The following is a 19,427-nucleotide window of genomic DNA, read 5'->3' as shown; positions in this document are numbered from 1 at the left end:
AATGTGACCGGACGCTGAGGGCCAGCATCTGATCGACTCCATTAAGGGTCCAGACTTGAGAAAGTGTGACCGGACACGTCCGGTCAATACTGACCGGACCCTGAGTATCCAGCGTCCGGTCGAGTCCTGTAAGGTTTCAGTAAGGGTTTTATGCGACCGGACACGTCCGGTCAGTGCTGACCGGACCCTGCCAGCATCCGGTCAACTCATTACTACTGGTTCGTGGGTTGAACTGATCGGAGCGTCCGGTCAACATGATCGGAGCGTCTGGTCACCCCGCGAAGCTCATAACGGTTCGTTTTTCAGGCTGCCTTATAAATAGAAGCTCCACTCGTGTGTGGAGTGACTTTTGCTCATTCCAACAGCTGAGAAACAAGTTTGTGAGTGTCAAGAAGAGCAAGGTCCTAGTGAGGTGTTTGTGATTTGAGAATCTAAGAGTGAAACCTTATTAGTGAATCAAGAGTAGACAAGTGTGCATCCATCTTCTTATTAGACTTCGCGTGGTCAAGTGAGAGTTTGTGCTTGTTACTTTTGGTGATCGCCATCACCTAGACGGCTTGGTGGTGATTCGGAGCTTAGTGTTCACCCGGCGGAGCTTGTGGGTGACCCAACTCAAGTTGTGAGCGGCTTTGGGTGATTCGCCGCGATGGAGTGTCGAAGAATCAACCCGTAGAGAGCACTTGATCCTTGCACGGATCAAGGGGGAGCTACACCCTTGCGCGGGTGCTCCAACGAGGACTAGTGGGGAGTGGCGACTCTCCAATACCTCGGCAAAACATCACCGTGTTCCTCTCTCTATTTACTTTGAGCAATTTAATACTTGTCTTTACATTCATAGAATTACCATGCTAGAGTAAGTTTGGAACATAGATTGCAAGTATTTTGTGCGTTAATTTGATAGAAACACTTTTCTAGGCACAAGGAGTTAATTGGGCTATCCGTAGGATTTGATTATTGCAAAAAAATTTAGAATTAGCCCAATTCACCCCCCCTCTTGGGCATCTTAATCCTTTTAGTGAAGCACGCAAGAAGCTTGTACGGTGCTCCGAAGAAGTTATTGTGAGGGATACCGTGCTCATCCCGCGAGAGCCGCGAAGAGCAACACTAGTAGAGCATGTCATTGAGCTACCCTTACTTGTGGGTAGGCTCTTGCGGTGCCCAATATGTGGGCTTGGCGGGTGATGCCAATTAGCTGCCGAACCACCAAGTGAGCAGTCGACACAATGGGAACTAGCGTGTTGGTAAACACATGAACCTCAGGAGAAAAATCATCGTGTCATCCTTGTCTCCCCGTTGGTTTGCATTTCCCGTTACACAAGCTTGTATTTATATTTCATATATTGCGCTTGTATAGTTGCTCTTGTAATTAGTTAGCTTGTGTAGCTTGCTAGTTACTTTTTGCTTGTGTAGCATAAAAGTAGCTCCCTTTGCAAGACTAATTTAGTTTGAGTAACTTTATTAGTCACATTGCTTAGTTTATGTAGCTAAGTAATTTGAGCTATATAACTTGACTTTGTGTAGCCTTGTTATTGAGTATTGCTAGTGAGCTTAGGCGGCTTTGTGCTTTTGCTTACTAGCATGTGTAAGAGCTCCCCCGTTGCTTGAAGTACTAGCAGCATATGTTTGTGTGATCTTGCTCCTAGATTTAGTTAGTTGAGCTCTAGCTATGTCGACACCTTTGTTGTCTAATTAGAATCTTTGTAAGGTGCTTGATAACTTAGATAGAGGAATGTAGTCTTAGCTAGACTGATAGTTTTAAATCCATATTTGTTTCGGTTAGTTGGCGCAATTAATTTTAGAAAGGACTATTTACCCCCTTCTAGTCCGCCATCTCGACCCTACAGTATGTTCATAGATTAAGCACAATGCGTACGCTATAGCTTGCCCATGTTTACGGCTAGGCCTCCAGACAGTTCTGATAGATGACTGGTGGTGACAACCCTGTCCATTTTTTGTATTCCACCATGATAAGTTTAGTTTTTTAATGCGCATGGCTCGTCACATAACCGTGGCATCAATCTCAGTTGGTATTGCGGCTGCGCACAAAAGTGCTATTGATTCCCTCTATTTCTTAGTTTAACTAAGTTGCTACAGTTACGGATATGTTGTTCTTAGTAGTAGAAGTAACTTATGACTCTTTTACTCACTCAATGCTCTCCCACTAGCCACGACTTTTACCTGTTACCTAGCTACCTTATCGCTTATTCTTTACCTTAAAGCAACGTGTGCCTTTGTTGTTTACTCGTGTCTAGAGTCGTGCGATTGCTTGAGAATTTAATCATAATAAATCCCATTTATCAGTCATCTTAACCATACGTTTTTCCAACAATAAAATATAAATACAACCTCGATATACTCCCAAGTGAAGTGCTACATAGATATCTTATGTGATCTTGCAGAATATCTTATAGACCATATGGAATGCCAACACTGAGGTCATATGATGTGCAAGTGTATGTGCTCCAGCGGTCAAATTTACTGATGCCATTGAAGTTTAACAAGTTAACTTTGAGTTCCCAATATTCGTGATACGCTTTGTGCCTTGTGAATTTAGCTAAATGGATTTTTTTGAGCATCGAGATAGATATTCAATTCTTAACATTGCTACACTTGAAGCGAAAACAAAGTCTACTAGTTTCCCAGAAATACTAACACTTTGATCAGACAACCTTTCACCTTTACAAGATATAATAATCTCTTTATAAATTTATCGAACACACACCATTTTCTTAATTGTTTATCATATCGGAACTATCACTTTTGATGTTTGTCAATGTTTATATAACCTTTGACTTTTTGATGTGATATTTATCTCTTCATACATTTACTGAACACATTCTTTAGTCATTCATGGGAAACGTTCAATGCTCCTAGAGCCTACAAGCGCTTTCCATTCTCTTGTTTTTATCGATGACACCATGAATAGTTACATATGGGCCATAGACAAGACATCCTATTTTCCTTCTAGTACCGACATGACATACTAAATTTGTGATAAATTGGAGTTTGCTTGATTTTTAGTTCAAGGTCATGTTTGGTTTTTAGCCATAACTTAGACTGCACCATATATTCCTAAGCGGCTAAGCCTAACGTCACAATTGTGGCTTAACAAACTTTCTTAGCCGTCTGTTCCACGCATCATATGCTAATTTTCTCTTGTCAAAATTTATCATATTTATGATGTTATTTATGAACCATATTTTTTACAGCAACATTTATGTAAGGACTTATTTGGTAGAGCTATTCTCTAACTCTGGGCTTAGGAGGAGGTGAGAATTGATTGTGGAGTGGTTCTATTGGGAATTGAATATGGAGCACTTGAGGAGCATGCTTTTTTGGCACCTAGCTCCTTGTATAAATGGAGAAGTGATTTTTGTTTGCTTTATATCAAAATCTATTTCTATGTACACTTTGGCTATTTGATTTAACTAATTGAGAAAAAGTAATTTTAAGAAGAATTTTAACAAACTCTGGGCTATCTTTTTACAACAACACTTGTCTAAGGGCTTGTTTGCTCTGTAAACTCTATGCTATTTACCACCTAAGAGCCTCTTTGGCAGGGACTTCCTACAGGAGCTGTGCCAAACGTCTGTTTTGGAAAGGGTTTTGTATGGGGAGCCGGTCAAGAGCTGGAGCCATTTTTTGCCTGCACAGGAGAAGCCTCAAAAACGAGCTTCGCGCGGCTCCTTGCTGTGGGTTCACGTCGTCTAATGCGAAGGAGCCGTTTTGCCAAACGTTTTCCAAAACGGCTTCAGCTCCTCCAGAGGAGCTGCTCCTTCAGAGGAGCCAGAGCCGGAGCTATTTTCAGAGGAGCCAAAGCCCTGCCAAACAGGCCCCTAAGCCACGTTGAACACTTCCATAATCTTGGGCTCTTATTTGCAAAAAAAATGACTGCAAAAACAAATTCATACATTTCTTGAGGGTCCAACATGGAAAATGTCCCCATCTCTCGGACAGGAACGGAAGAGGAAAAAAAAGGGCGCAAACAAAACAGCACACGGGGGGCGCAAAAACGCCTGTCGACCGGCACGAACGGGATCGTCGACTCCCCTCCCTCTGACGCCCCCGCTCGCACGCTCGCTCGCTCCCCACGTCATCCCCGCCCGCAGGCCGCAGCAGCACGCGCTCCGCTCCCCACGCCGGCACCCCCGAGCCCCGAGCCCCGAGCCCCGAGCCCCATCGATCCCCGCCGCCCGCCGCCCGCCGCCCGCCTTTCCCTGCCATTCTTCTAGAACCTCCCCAGTTCTCGGGAACCTTCTCTTCCAGCCCGAGATCCCTCCCCACCGAGATCCCGCGCCGCCATGGTGTCGTGACGGCGAGGCGGCGCCATGGAGCGGGAGCCCATGTCCCCCGACGACCGCCCCGAGTCGTCTGCGGCTGCGGCGGCGCAGCCGCAGCCGCAGCCGCAGCCGCTGGAGTGGCGGTTCGCGCAGGTCTTCGGCGAGCGCGCCGCGGGAGAGGATGTGCAGGAAGGTAATAAATACAACCCGCCGAGAGCCTCTGCGGCTTGGCCCAGTTCCGTCGCACCCTCGCGAGATCTGGTCCGTCCGGTGGCAGTGGCGGAGCCAGGATTTCACATCAGGGTATTCCGTGTTAAAAAAAATTCCAATGCAAATATGAGTAATAAGCAAAGTACAATATGCAATAGTAATAAGCAAAGTGCAAATATGCTGGCACCCTTCTTCTTCATCTAATTACAAATACAATGCAAAAAAAAAAGAAAACAAAATCTTTATTCACGATTCTTCGAGCCGAAGCTGGGATGGGGACAGAGGGGAGGGCTGATCAGTCAGGAGCCCGAAGGGGAGATGCTCCTCTGCTGCAGGCCGCCGCAGGCTCCTTTCCCGGCGGGCTTCGACACCGTCCGCTGGGGCCGGATAGGCGCAGTTGAGCAGAGCTAGGAGAGGCGAGGGGGGCTGAGGGAGAGAGCCAGAGAGGTGCTGCCGTGCCGCCAGTTTGTGCCGCCGGCTGCTTCCGGTCGATGGCTCGATGCGAGCGACGGGAGCACAGAGCGTCGGGAGATGTCAATGGGTTTTTTCTGGAGTCTATGACTTTGTGGGCTGCTACTGCTAGTTGCTCTATTGGGCTTGTGGGCCATATTTGCAACATCCAGTATACCAACATGCTATACCATTATACATTTGTATATGTATTTGTTTTTGTTCCCAAAACATGGGTATTCCATGGCATACAGGTGCATACCCCTGGCGCCGCCCATGTCCGGTGGGTTCCCGAGAGGTTTAGCGGCGCCATGCGTTTCGTCGCCACGGGTGTCTGGGGATCGCCGGGGTTCCATGGGCTGGGCAGGCGGCGGCGAGCCAATGGGTCGTGGCAGGCTTTTACGGTGGCTTGGGTGTTGAAGCGTTTGGCTTGTTCGAGTTGGAGGAAGTGCTATGCGCAGTGTCTTAACTGCGATTTAGGACTGTTTACTGCCTACACCTTGACCTGGCAGGTTTCTCTACTGGGGCAAACTTTATCTGGTTCGAGTAACTACTTCGTGTGGTGGTCTTTGTCGTGTAATTTAGCTCCAACAGATTGGCACTCTGGTAGTTGTGCTTTGTATTTGGCAAATGTCTATATGCGTTGGGAGTTGCATTGAAGCTAGAATGCAGAATGGATTTGTTGAAAATATTCCCGGTGTTATATATGTATGCCAGTGGAGGGTCCGAAAGTTAAACCTTTTTTCATAATTTGTTGAGGACTTGGGGTAGTGGATTTTCATTTCCTCGAGATTTTCCTTAGCTCTTGGGATTTTCTGGCAGATAATTTATGAGCTTCTGGCATCTGTCTACAGTAGTTCAATCTTTTGAAAACTCATGTTTGTAGCTGGGGGCTGTCATTGCTTCTATGCTGTATGCCTTGGAGGGTCCGAAACTTAAACCTTTTTTCATAATTTGTTGAGGACTTGGGGTTGTTGATTTTTGTTTCCTCGAGATTTTCGTTAGCTCCTGGGCATATCCTGGAAGATAATTTATGAGCTCCTGGCTTCTGTCTACAGTAGTTCAATCTTTTGAAAACTCTTGGGCTGTCATTACTTCTGAGCTGTATGCCTTCTGTAGTTTCCTTTCAAGATTAAGCTGTACCGTAACATTCTGAGCATTTCATATCTGGTATGGTTCAGAAGTGTGCCAAGTGCACAAACAATCTGTCAGTTTATCAGACTTCCCCTAGGTCATTTACTATATAGGTGTGTAGGATCGTGCAATATATAGCTTTTCATATGGATTTTCAGTTTCTCTGTGGTTTTGTGTTGAAATGGTGTTTGTTTGATTAGTACTCATTTAGGAATAGTGATTCTCTTAGATCTTCGATTAGTGCTTGTTGCGGAATAGTGAGGTATATTTGTTTATATGCCCCTTAGATCTTTGCACTTTGTCCTGTAAACATTTTTATGATTATGAAAAAGGTTGATCAAGGTGTTTGATATCCCCTTTCCTACATACATAAAGCTTATTTAGTTTGAGGGTAGATACATGTCACATAATTTCTGTTCCAGTCTTGCTCTCTGTTTACATTGCCTCATCATGATCTTGTTTCAAAAATTCAACTGCTATTTCCATGTGCAACCTCCTACCAGGAGCATAGGGCACGCTTGGTTGTTTCCCAGGCTAAGCCAGCCGGGCAAGAAAGGGTGGGGGTGCTTGGTTTCCCTTTCTGGCATTGATGTTAAACTTGCTTCTTCTTTCCTCCTTTTCTTTCCCATCCTGATCAACTCATCGATGTGCTGCGTTACAGGCTTGCAATGGAAACAGAAACATCAGTAGCAACCAATTAGAAGGTGGACTTGGTGCCATAGCCAATCTCTATTCATGAAACAGAGAAAGAAAAGCAAAGGAAAAGAGAGAGAGAGAACAAGTGATTCAATCCCATGCCTACCAATCCAGTTTGCTGCTTGCTCCTGAGCACGCACTGGAGCTACAAGGCCATGGGTACTCCTTGCTGTGTGTGAACCAACCGGCGGTCGGTGGACTATCTCACCCTCCTCTGCCTCCTTCCCCACTCAGTGACAAGCTCGATTTTGATGGCCTGTGGCTCCAATTCGCTGTGTCTGAACTCTGAACTAGATTTTGTTGGCGCTGGTCTTCGATCTGGCCACCAAGGTGCTTGATTATGGTGTCTAATGAAGACACAAGGAGGAGATCAGCAAGGGATGGGAGAAAGAGGTTGTTTGGAAAGCTTGCCTGTGTGGGTGAGCCGATTTGGTTCGCCTGGGCTAGATTGCATCAACTAGTCTAGCTACACATTATGATGTGTTTCCAAAGACTACCAATATAAAGGCAGTACCCTCTTCGAGATGCTTTCCCCTACTGTGTTTCCAAAATTGACGTTAATGAGATTAATCTTAGGACCCCCCATATTCCATTGTTTGGATACATAGTCCCAGCACGACCATTTTCCATATAAAATTAGCACAAAGTTGACTATTTGGGCAGACAAGATTAGACATTATTGAAGTTTATGACGATAATTAGTCATGGGCAAGAGTTGAGGGAGTGTCTTTTTCTATGCTAACAAACCCACTTCTATTTATTGTCTTGTTCATTTCACTTGATATTTGTTGTGACGGCTTGATTTGTTTGCCAGCCAAATCAGTTTGTATCTTGATCAGATATGCTACTTGTTTCAGTGGACATAATCTCTGCAATTGAGTTTGACAAATCTGGCAGTCATCTTGCCACTGGAGATAGAGGTGGACGTGTGGTTTTGTTCGAAAGAACAGACATCAGTGATGTAAGTTCTACACTATGTAAGTTCTGTAATTTTTCTTGCTTAAATCTCTCATTCCCATAGTGCTAATGTATGTGCAGAATGCTAGTCGAAGAGAACTTGAGAGGCAAGAATATCCGGTTGCTAGGCATCCTGAGTTCCGTTACAAGACTGAATTTCAGAGTCATGAACCTGAGGTACGTGGGTCTTAAAGTGGAGATATTAACAATTTGTTCATGAATGTCAATTGACTTCTTGTGTCTGAGCCATATCTAGCTTGGATTATTTTCGCAGGAGTTGTGATGGAAAAGAAACTTCAAATATTTCTGCATGCTTTATTATGTGTCAAATTTATATGAAAATCATTGTTCATGTGTGCAAATTTAAAAGGATCGATGAACTTGAATACATAATAAAGTTGGAGGAAATTGCATCATGAATTCATGTCCATTCACTATGTTCTCTTCCATGGATTACTTGCTACTAAGAAATGGCAACTTTTCCTTTTCCAGTTTTACATTCTAATTGCCAAGTCTAATTTATCAAATGACCTATTTGTTGCTTAGCGGTAAACTCTAGTTCACTTGTGCCATTTAAAGGCAAACAGTTGCATTGTTAATTATGAAATATAGATGGTAGTCTAGAAAAACATGGCTTCCATGCAAGTTTTTCAATACATTATCCAGGAATAAGTGCCATTTTTAGAATGCTTGCATCAATCTATTTAACTTTTGACTACTAATTTGCACAGTAATAGTTCAGCCACATAAGATTAGTAAATGGAAGTAATACTTTTTTTTTTTGCGAGAAGCAATATCTTCAATTTTTCCTTTTACATATTAGCATGTCATCGATGACCAGTTTAGTGTATTACACAGAGACGGCAACAATCTCTGTAACAACACTTTTGTAGATCATTAATCTTATACTCCCTCCGTTCCAAATTATAGGTTACCTTAGCTTTGTCCTAAGTCAAACTTCTCTAACTCTGACCGAGTTTGTAGGAAAAATATATACTAACATCTACAATACCAAATAAATGCACTATCAAGTGTCAAGACATATTTCATGGTGGATTTAATGAAACTAATTTGATTTTGTATGTTTTGGTGCATTTTTCAATAAACTTGGTCAAAGTTAGAGAAGTTTGACTTATGACAGAGCTAAAGTGACTTATAATTTGGAATGGAGGGGGTAGTTTGGAGTTTGATATCCAAGGTTTTTAATGACACTTTGGGGGAGAGAGTACAAACTCCAAAAAATAGAGTGCAGATTAGCTTACCAGAAAAGACAATATAAAACCATACATAGTCCAAATGACACTCCAAGTGAAGCTATAGTCATCATATACTGGAATATGTCAAATTGTGAATATTTTATTCTGACTTCTGGGCAATTCATGTAGTTTGACTACCTAAAAAGTTTGGAAATAGAAGAGAAGATTAACAAGATCAAGTGGTGCCACACATTCAACAACGCACTCTTTCTCTTGTCTACAAATGACAAAACAATCAAGTATTGGAAGGTATGCATAAAAGAGGTTGCTCATTGGTTTACTTTCGTATGTTTACAACTTCATAGCTCATTTATTGTTTATCTAGACTAGACCTGTTATACCTCGGTGTTCAGGTGTTGTATCCATTATGTAGTCCAAAACATATTCATAGCACCTTAATGTGGGTTAGGGTTTACGTATTTTTGCCAGTCTTATTACTCCTGAGAAGGGATATATGTTCTTACTGCTTTGATCAAGAAGCAAGTGTTTTGTATCCTTATCTTTACAAACACAATCAAATTATGCTTTATCTTCTTTACAGCTTGTGCAATGGTATTGCTTGTCTTTTTAGACTTTCTCATCATTTGCAAGTGAGCATGATTACGTAATGGTGTGCATGGTGCTTTGGTGTTCTATAGGTTCAAGAGAAAAAAGTGAAACGGGTTTCAGTGATGAATTTGGATACCTCCCAAAGTTCAGACAATGGCTCAACTTCAAGTCCGGGTACCAGTAGTTGCAGAGCTCTTCTTCCAAATGGTGGATGTTCAGAAAAGATGTACAGTCCAAACAACAATATATCATTTCCTCCAGGAGGATGTGCTTCGCTGCGTTTGCCTGTGGTGGTAGTACTTAAACACACTTCTTCCATCATCTCTAGTGTTGTACAACATGATGAATTAGCATTGCTTGCATGTACAATACAATAGTTTTTTTTTCTCATGACAGAGGAGTAGATATTCTTCTAACAGACTAGATAATATCAGTGACAATTCTGAATAGTTTCCTTTACTATTTATGCAGGTTACGGGCCAAGAATTTAATCATGTCGCGAGATGCCGACGTGTATATGCACATGCTCATGACTACCATATTAATTCCATTTCAAATAATAGGTTAGCTTCCTTCATGATATTACGGATGTCTAATCAAATCTGAAAAAAGATATGCTCTTGTTGTACTGGAACAAATGTTCAGTTTCCTTGTCTCATCTTCCTTCGTATCGTTTATGTTATCTTACAATATTGTCTTATTGGATCTGTTTTTAAGTGCATACTCTTTTTTTGACATATTTGCCTTGACCTCTCAGTTCGAACATACTTATACAAATTAAAACACAATATCTTACCAGTGGTAAACCGGGAAAAATGGAATCAGTGATCTCCAAAGGTTGGTTTGCTTAAAAGACTCCTGACACAATTGAACCTGGATGGCTCAGTTAGGCATTTTTTTTCCATGAAATTAGTGGTTTGTAGGATTTGGAAAAATACTACTCCCTCCGTCCTAATATATAAGGCGTAACCACTTTTTATTCAAGTCCCATAGTACAAGGTGTGCTCTCTCTAGACGTGCCACGTGCGTACATCGATGTAGTAGTACTAGACTACTAGTGTTGAGAGAGAATTAAATAAGTTCCTTGGTCTTTGAACCAGAGGTGGTTACGCCTTATATACTAGGATGGATGGAGTAGCGAAGTATAGAGCAAACGTAGGTGGAGTTTCCTAGCTTTTTGGGTCCAGCACTGTCTGGTGGCCACCTGCTTCAAAACAATGATTCAGTGAAGAGCTAATCCTTAGATCCCCATTGCCCCTAATCTGTAGCAGCTGATTCACATCTTCCCCTTTCATCTAGTGTTCCCAGTGTCTGCTGCAAACTCCAATGTAAATAGTAACAACGGTTGCTTGAGCTGCATATCCACTTCACGGTTCATCTCTTTCCATCTAGTCATCCCCATTTCATGATTTAGCTCCTTTTATTTCATATTTTGTGTATTTCCCAAAATATTCTTTTACTGCCCGGAAGATATCATGGTTTATCCCGGTTTCATAGGAGGTACCCTGCATGTGCAGTGTGCATGGTTTTTGAGGCATTGTGGCGTCCAGTGGCGCTGGGGGTATGCCTGGATGTTAGGCGATATGGCATAAATAAAACCTTGTGGCGTCCTGTGGCACCTGGGGTACGCCTCAACTCCTTGGTGACAACTCAAAAAGCATGATAGTGTGTAAAACCTGTACGGTGGCAACATTGTTTTTCACCTTCTGTAGTAGGAAATATGGTCTATGACTTTATGTAACATAAAGGCTTTGAATTAGATCAAACCAAAGATGCTTATTTTTTTCATTATAAATAAGAAGTTGCTCTTAAGGGTATCACAAATTACTATACGCTTTTTGTTTGAATGAGTTAATGTGGCTGAGTTTTTTGGAACTATTTTTACTGCTTGGGTTTGTTATTATGGTGATACCGTGTCCTCACTTTGTTTTGTTTACAGCGATGGAGAAACATTCATATCAGCAGATGATCTGCGAATAAACCTTTGGAATTTAGAAATTAGCAATCAGAGCTTTAACATTGTTGATGTGAAACCTGCAAACATGGAGGATCTAACTGGTAAACTTTTTCAGTCTGATGACCTGTTTCTTGTAAACATTATACATGCAAATGTTATCAGACTAGGTCGATTCATGGTTCAGTAGCTTGATGCTGTGGAGTTCTTGAATAGTGGAGTTGGATGCATTGCAAGATATAGGCAGGGTTTGTGCTTTTTACCCTGCAAAGTGTCATGTGTAGGTGTTACATGGTATGCATGTTCTGGCGCCGATCATGCAAAACATCTTCATTTTTCATCACTGCGGCCTTCCAATATGGTTGGAATAGCAACTTGCATCACATCTACCTACTTTAACTCCTATTTGGGTCTGGAGCAAATGATGGACAGTGTTGAATGGAGTTGCTTCAGGAACGCAGTTCCTATTCTCTGAACCTACCAACTTTGTACCTATCAGTCAATTACCTCTCTGCAGCTGTATGTTAGTATGCTACCCAACAATTCCTTCTCAGAAGTGTAGGTTTTGTAGCTGTCAACAGGTGAGAAATTCATAAACATAGTAGTTGCTTTATGGAAAAAACAAGATTAGATGACACAAGATAACCTGCATCAGGTTTTACTGTGCAAAAACGAAACTAATACAATTTGCATATGTGACTGCAAAATTTTTTTGTCGACTGGTTGTGAGACACCTTTGGCTGTTGGCTAATAGATCTTTTTGAAGGCGTTCATTTATTCTCATGCAATTCCTGTTGGTTCCATACTTGTTATGTGGCAACACCTATCACATTATAATTCTGTGAAATTTCAGAGGTGATTACTTGTGCGGAGTTCCATCCAACTCACTGTAATACACTAGCATATAGTAGCTCAAAGGGTACTATCCGGCTTATTGATCTGCGGCAGTCAGCACTGTGTGACAACCATGCTAAACTGTTAGTAATTCCCCTTGAACTTCTTCAGTAACATTATTGTTGATTAGAAGGCAATGCTTAGATTTTATCATTTCTAATGGCTACAAACATTTTAAGTTTATCTAGTGGTCATGGTATGATCTGATTTAACTAGGGCATCTTGTTCAGATTTGAGGAACATGAAGCACCTGGATCAAGATCCTTTTTTACAGAGATAATAGCATCAGTTTCAGATATAAAGTTTGCAAGGGGCGGAAGGCACATTCTTAGTCGTGATTATATGACACTCAAGGTTTGCAACATACCTATCTGTCCCGTTTGCTGAATTTCTACTTTTTTTTTACTGTATGATTTATGCACGGGTGGCTAAAAACATCAATTTTATTACCCCGAAAAACACATGTCAAAATGTTCATCTTGTCTATCCAGGTATTGAGGCATTGAGTTCATCTTTCAATGTTATAAATAAGCTGTGTGTGACATCATTGAGTTCTGTAATGACATGTTGTGGTTCTAATTTTCTTGAAGCACACTTAATATCAATATAGTTTTGCTCCACTGGTCCAAATGACATTTGTGTTTTTTTTTCAATGTTGACCAATTCACTGGCAAGAAAGTAATATACATCTTACTCAGACCCCTAGTCATTAAAATTCGGACGCTCCTCCCATGTTATTGATCCGTCAGATATTTAAATATTTTTTACCTTGGAATTTGAGGATCAAGGAACATTTTGTGCCCTGCCTTTCGTGATAAAGATGTTTGTCTGCTAGAAATATTTTTATTTAACCATTTTTGTTTCTTCAGTTGTGGGATCTAAACATGGATTCGGGCCCAGTTGCAACTTTTCAGGTTCATGAATACTTACGTCCTAAGGTGAAGTTTCTTATCATCTGAATGAGAATGAAAGAGCCATATCAATATCTGCTGTAATCTGATACTGTGGTTAACATCATGTTTTGCAGCTTTGTGATTTATACGAGAATGATTCAATTTTTGACAATTTGAATGTTGTCTCAGCGGTGATGGACTTCGTGTTGCAACTGGTTCTTATAGGTATATCCTTATCCTCCTCGCATTATGAGCTGTAAGAATTGCTAGCTGTTGGTTTATCTAACACTTCTGTATGTTAACTCTTCTTGTGGCATCGTAATTGCAGTAATTTGTTTCGTGTTTTTGGTTGTTCTCCTGAAAGTACGGAGGCATCAACTTTGGAAGCCAGCAGAAATCCCATGAGGTCTGTCAAACGCTGGGATTATCATTAATGTGTATGTTGTTAAGTGGGTTTAGGTTATACTCTACCTGAATATAGACTATTTCAATATAATTCATAAGGCCCTTGCTCCTCAATTAACTAATTTGCCGCTCCAAGTGAGTTCAATATTTAATGCAATAACAACAACAACAAAGCCTTTTACGTTTTTTTCCTACTTCGGAGTTACGTACCAAAAAAAGAGCACGGTCACTTATGATGAGAATCTTATGTCAAAGTTGGTGGGGCCACCAAACATTCAAGATTCAATTCAATATAGGTGACCCATGACCATGTAGTTGTATAGGTAACAAAATATGATATTGACACCAATCCAGCATGCACTCTACTTGCAAATTATTTTTCCATGCCCAGCTAAACTTCTATTATTTGATTATTGGAATTGTGGAAACCCATACAGGCGACAGGTTGCTAATCCATCCAGGCCTGCACGGACTCTGACTTCTTTGACCCGTGCTGTGAGGAGAGGTCAGTGGCTCTCTTGCGCTGCCAGTCTTGAATTGATTTTTTCTGTACATGGACCAGACCATGCTCTCGTAGTGAAAAGTTTTAACTGCCTTTGGTTCTGATCAATTAAGCTCGTGGTGCAGGTGGAGAAAATACAAGCATTGACGCTAATGGAAATTCTTATGATGTCTCAACAAAACTGCTCCATCTTGCGTGGCACCCAACTGAGAACTCCATCGCTTGTGCTGCTGCAAATAGCTTGTACATGTATTATGCATAGGGGAACGTGCTAGAGAAAATCGGTACAGTAGTTTTTTGTTTGCTTGCTTGTTTGAAGTGAAAGGGCGGCCTTTCAAATGTTCAAGGATCCAGGTGCAGGAAACTGGTTAATTAGATGGCTGGGGCCGAAAAGCAGCAGTCAGTGATGGTCCACAAGATTAGTCCTGGTACAAGTACTTCCATACTTGATTACGGACTTCCTCCTTTGGGATTCCTTGGTAAATGTTAAGTATGTGTTCTGATAATACCGAAGCTTCTGGCCCCCAAGAAGATATGGTGACGACTGTAGCTGCCTTGTAGCAAAACTGGCAGCCGAAGATAAAGCAAGCAGTAAGAAGATAGACGACGACAGCAAGGCTGATGCTATTTCACCAAGTTCACAGGAATTTATCTGCTCACATATCACAAAAAAGCTTGTTAAGTTTTTCCTTTTTTTTTTTTCTTTTACGACTGTAATGCAACCCTAGTCGGGGCTAACCATCAGTTGTCATCAACTCTGACCAATTGAACATATTTTTTTTCCTTTTTGTCATAGCTATTGTAGTTTTTCTACGCAGCTGCTGTTGTATCATTAGATTAGATGTTTTGGATAAGTCTTATACCAGTGCACTGGTTGTGATTCGCTGTGGCCTTGATGTAGCGCCGCTCTCGTTACCGTTCAATTGAACCTGACTCTGTGTGCACAGATGGTGCGATGATTGACTGCTTGCTGGTATCCCAGCGTGCTTAGGCGCGTTTAGATGCAAATTTTTTTGTTTCGCTACTGTAGTACTTCGTTTGTATTGGTAATTAGGTCTAATTATAGACTAATTAGGTTCGAAAGTTTCGTCTCGTGATTTTTTATCCAACTGTGCAATTAGTTATTTTTTCGTCTATATTTAGTATTTCATGTATGTGCCGTAAGACTTCGATGTGATGGGTAGTGCGCAAAATTTGCCCTAGTAGTCTAGGTGTGAGGCGCGTCATGCAGTTGACCAAGATATGGCCTGTGGTCTTGAATGCCGTGGCATGAAATGGGTCCGTTGTATGTACTTGTGTAGCTGACCACAAGAAGCAAAGGAATGTGGACTGACGAGGACGACGAGGTGCGCATGAGTTGATTGAATTCTAAACATCTGGGCTTTCCAGAAACAAGGTTAATTATTCAAATGTCCTGTCCAGTTCAGGCCAGTCCAGGAGACTGCAAGCTCTCATCTGAGGAAGGTAACAGGCGTAGTATTGGGCACAAGACTGCACGTCTCGTCTGCACCATGTCCATTACTTACGCTTAGTAGCCCCCCTTACCGGTCTCATGCCTCTCCGTCTCACGTACCGGGACCAATTCCTCATTTATCCGCTTATTTTCAGTTCAGCTACCCCGCTTCGTCGACGGAACCGGTCGTGGGGGTATAACCTCCAGCCGTCAGGAAAGGCCTAGCCCACAAGGCTGGTATGGGTCAGCTACTAGTGGAGGCATAGCTTACAAGACGACGCCGCGTGAAGCACGGCGGGCCTCGCAAGATTGCGTGAAGATCCCTCAGTGATTTAGGAAACCCGCTTGGATATGCTAGATCCCGTAATATCTGTAACTTCCTATATTGTAAATCGATCAGGATAGAAACAACCGATCTGTAATCATACCTCGGCTATATAAGACGGGTAGGGACCTCCTCGTTTTTCATCTGATCATACACAATACAACCCATCGAAAGACACAGGACATAGGGTATTACGCCAAGTCGGCGGCCCGAACCTGCTTAATTGTTGTCTCTTACGTTCTGTGTCACTGTCCGTCCGGTTCCTTCATGCGCACCTCCACCGATTCATCTACTACCGTGGGCATACCCCTCGGTAGACTGCCAGCCTTATTTCGTCGACAGTGGCGTGCCAAGTAGGGGGTGTACGTGCTGAATTCATAGCGAACCAGATGGTCACCTTTCCGAGCTCCATGGCCCTCCTCGAGCCGGGCCAGATCTTCACGGTCGGATCCATGACCTGGATCATCGGCCCCGACGGCAACAGGGAGATCGTGGAGGCGATGCAGGATCACCCTGCGCCGACCGCGCCAACGGCTGCAACGACATCTCCGATCCCGGCCCCCCGCCACTGGGTTAGAAGATCTATCAGCAATGATGATCTGATCGCATCCATCGATCGGGTCAAGAGACCGCTTAACGAAATGCCAGCTCCCCGTGGATTCGGTCCTAATCAATCTAGCGAGTGCTGATTTTTCTACGCTCCACGTTCCACCAAGCCGCTGCGACCGAGCGACATGCTCGGCCACACGTTTGAGGCGACCACAATTCTGATCTGGTGATCACGACTGCTCCAGACGGGCGCACGGCGCGACGCCGACCACTTCTCGCTACCGGCCTGTGCTTGGTCTGACTACGAGGCCCTGATGGAGAAACCGCCGAAGGCCCCTATCCTTTTGGGCTGGAGGGTGCGAGATCTGCGTACCAGAACACCGTCCACCACCTCTCGTCAACCACGTCGAGCGCGATCACGCCATCGATCTCTACATGATCGACCCGACTGGACTCTGGTCAGCCTGCGCCCGTGGTCAACATGGTGGCTATTCGCCAGCTTTCGGATGATTCCCCTCTTTCGACCGAATCTCTCCACAACATTCTGAACGAGAGCCTCGACGATTATTCCGAGGGCTCAACCAAGACCGTGCCAAGCTACCCTACTTTCCCTCCGGGGTTCGGGGGGCATGATTTTCCACGTCAGCCATGACAACGTCACCAAGGACGGCGAAACCGCTGAAGAGCGCGAAGCTCGTCTTGCTAAAAACGTCGATCGCCAACGTCGTCAAGATGCAGAAGTAGCCCAAGTGGTCGACAAGGATGGTCGCGGCCCGCCCCACCATCAATGTAATCTGGAAGAGGCATTTGACATGGTGGGCGACCAGCCAGTCTACCAGACTCCAAGTGCCAATCTAGCCATCGCTTTCAATGAGCTTGACAAACTCCCTCACACTCTAGAGGTCGAGAAGGTCCGAGCACATCATAGCCGCGCAAGTCCAAGTCAACGAGTTCCGAAATGACACCCCATCTTATTCCACCGCGTCAGCTCGTAGCCGCCGCTCTCACCGTGATGAAGGAGGCCAGCATCACGATGCTGAGGGCCCCCAACCTCAGGCTGGAGGTCCCTACCTCTATAGAGGATCCAGAGGCAACTATGAAGCTCATTCACGTCACGACACCCGCCCTCCATGTCCCCAGGGAGGTTGGGGTGGCAACCGCAACCAAGAGGTCAATCAACCCCCCCCCCGCGACCTTCGTGACCACATCAACGCCGGCACAGATGTCCGTGTTCACATCGAAAATAGCAGGTCCGCACGCTACGAAGCAGAGATGGAACGTCGCCGGCAATTCGACGTCTAACATGAGGGATTTGCTGCCCATCAAGTACCACTCCCTGCCGACGCATTAGGATTTCGCCCCTTCACGGAAAGGCTCTGAGCCGTCCGGTGGCCTGTGGGTTTCAAGGTCATTGGTGTTAACACCTATGATAGAAAGGCCAACCCCGCTTAGTGACTAACTCTATATGAGATCACCGTGAAAGCCGTGGGCGGAGACGAAGACGTCATGGCGAACTATCTTCCTATCATGCTTAACTAGTCTGCAAATAACTGGCTCCTTAGCCTGTGGTAGAACTCCATCTGATCTTGGGACGACCTCAAGAAAGTCTTCACCGACAATTACATGGCTACGTGCGAGCATCCTAGCACCAAGTATGACCTAGAGAAGCTTTATCAGTCCTCCCAAGGAGTCCCTGCGTGACTTCATCAGGCTCTTCTCGGAGACAAGAAACTTCGTTCCCAACATCACTGACGCCGAGGCCATCACCGCTTTCACCAAAGGGCTCCAGCATGAGCAGTTCCGTGGAAAGCTGTACCACAAGAGGCCCACAACCATCGGTGAACTGATACAAATAGCAAACGGATATGCCGACACTGAAGAAGCCGAACGGGCCGCCCGCTCCGCTCACTACCAGCGCCGTGACGATGACCGTCGTGAAGACAGACGCTATGATGACCCTCGATCGCCATCATGACGATCAAGACCGCCGCGTGACCGCCGCCAAGATGACCGTGAGCCCTAGTGTGACGACCGCCCGGAGAGCTCGAGAGGTAGACAAGGCCACCGTCGTCGGCCTAATAACTCGATCAACACCATCAATACCCGTGCCAAGCGCACCTACGACGCTTACTTGGGCAAGTTGCTGGATGACCCATGCCCTATCCACAAGGATGCCAAGCACACCATGCGAGAGTGTAGAGGCCTAAAGACAGCGCTCAGTGGTGAATCATCGAAGAAGCCACGGCATGACGACAATGAGACCGAGGACGGTCAGGGCGGGCGGAGAACGAGGAAAGAACAAGGGCCCCACCTTCCAGGACACCACCAAGACCATCGCCACCATCTTTGGTGGGACAACTATCTCCGAAGACAAGCAGGAGCAGAAGCTTGTAGCCCAACGTGTCGTGTTGGTCACTACATATGACGTCCTCGTCGTTGATCCCAAGTACCTCGACTAGTCAGAGCACCCGATCACCTTCTCTAGGTTCGATCAGTGGTCGAACATCCCATGCCCAGGGCATTTCCCATTCATCCTAGATCCCATAATCAAGGACGTGCGCTTCCAGAAGGTCCTCATCGACAGAGGGAGCGCCCTCAACATCCTCTTCGCCGGATCTCTAGAGGAGCTAGGGCTCAAGAAGGAAGACCTCACCCCCATGTACTCTTTGTTTTGGGAAATCGTTCTCGAGAAGGCATCCCTACCCTTGGGATAGATTACACTGCCGGTTCAGTTCGGCACCGCCAAGCATTTTTGCGCCGATTACGTCAACTTCCTCATCGCCGATTTCAACACGGTGTACCATGCCATCCTTGGCCGACTAGCTCTTGCTAAGTTCATGGCCGTGCCACACTATACATACCTGGTGTGTTGAAGATGCCAATGGAGCAGGGGTCCTCCCCTACGCGCCAACCACGACAT

At 44.4% G+C, this 19,427-nt stretch overlaps 1 protein-coding gene across 1 annotated transcript; it reads left to right on the top strand.

Moving 5' to 3' along the window:
* The first annotated feature begins 3,995 nt into the window (after positions 1-3,995).
* On the top strand, positions 3,996-14,789 carry LOC136466918 (serine/threonine protein phosphatase 2A 55 kDa regulatory subunit B beta isoform-like). Its single transcript, XM_066465439.1, is given in 15 exon segments — positions 3,996-4,473; positions 7,628-7,731; positions 7,809-7,904; positions 9,113-9,232; positions 9,622-9,825; positions 10,004-10,095; positions 11,472-11,590; positions 12,340-12,463; positions 12,611-12,734; positions 13,250-13,318; positions 13,408-13,441; positions 13,444-13,498; positions 13,602-13,679; positions 14,116-14,183; positions 14,306-14,789. Coding segments are annotated over 15 exon segments (1,569 nt in total). The 5' UTR covers positions 3,996-4,328; the 3' UTR covers positions 14,443-14,789.
* The last annotated feature ends 4,638 nt before the right edge of the window (positions 14,790-19,427 follow it).

Source organism: Miscanthus floridulus, chromosome 7, assembly GCF_019320115.1.
Source record: "Miscanthus floridulus cultivar M001 chromosome 7, ASM1932011v1, whole genome shotgun sequence".
Lineage (NCBI taxonomy): Eukaryota > Viridiplantae > Streptophyta > Magnoliopsida > Poales > Poaceae > Miscanthus > Miscanthus floridulus.
Note: the sequence above shows the minus strand (reverse complement) of the source record. Positions and strands in the feature narration are given on the sequence as shown.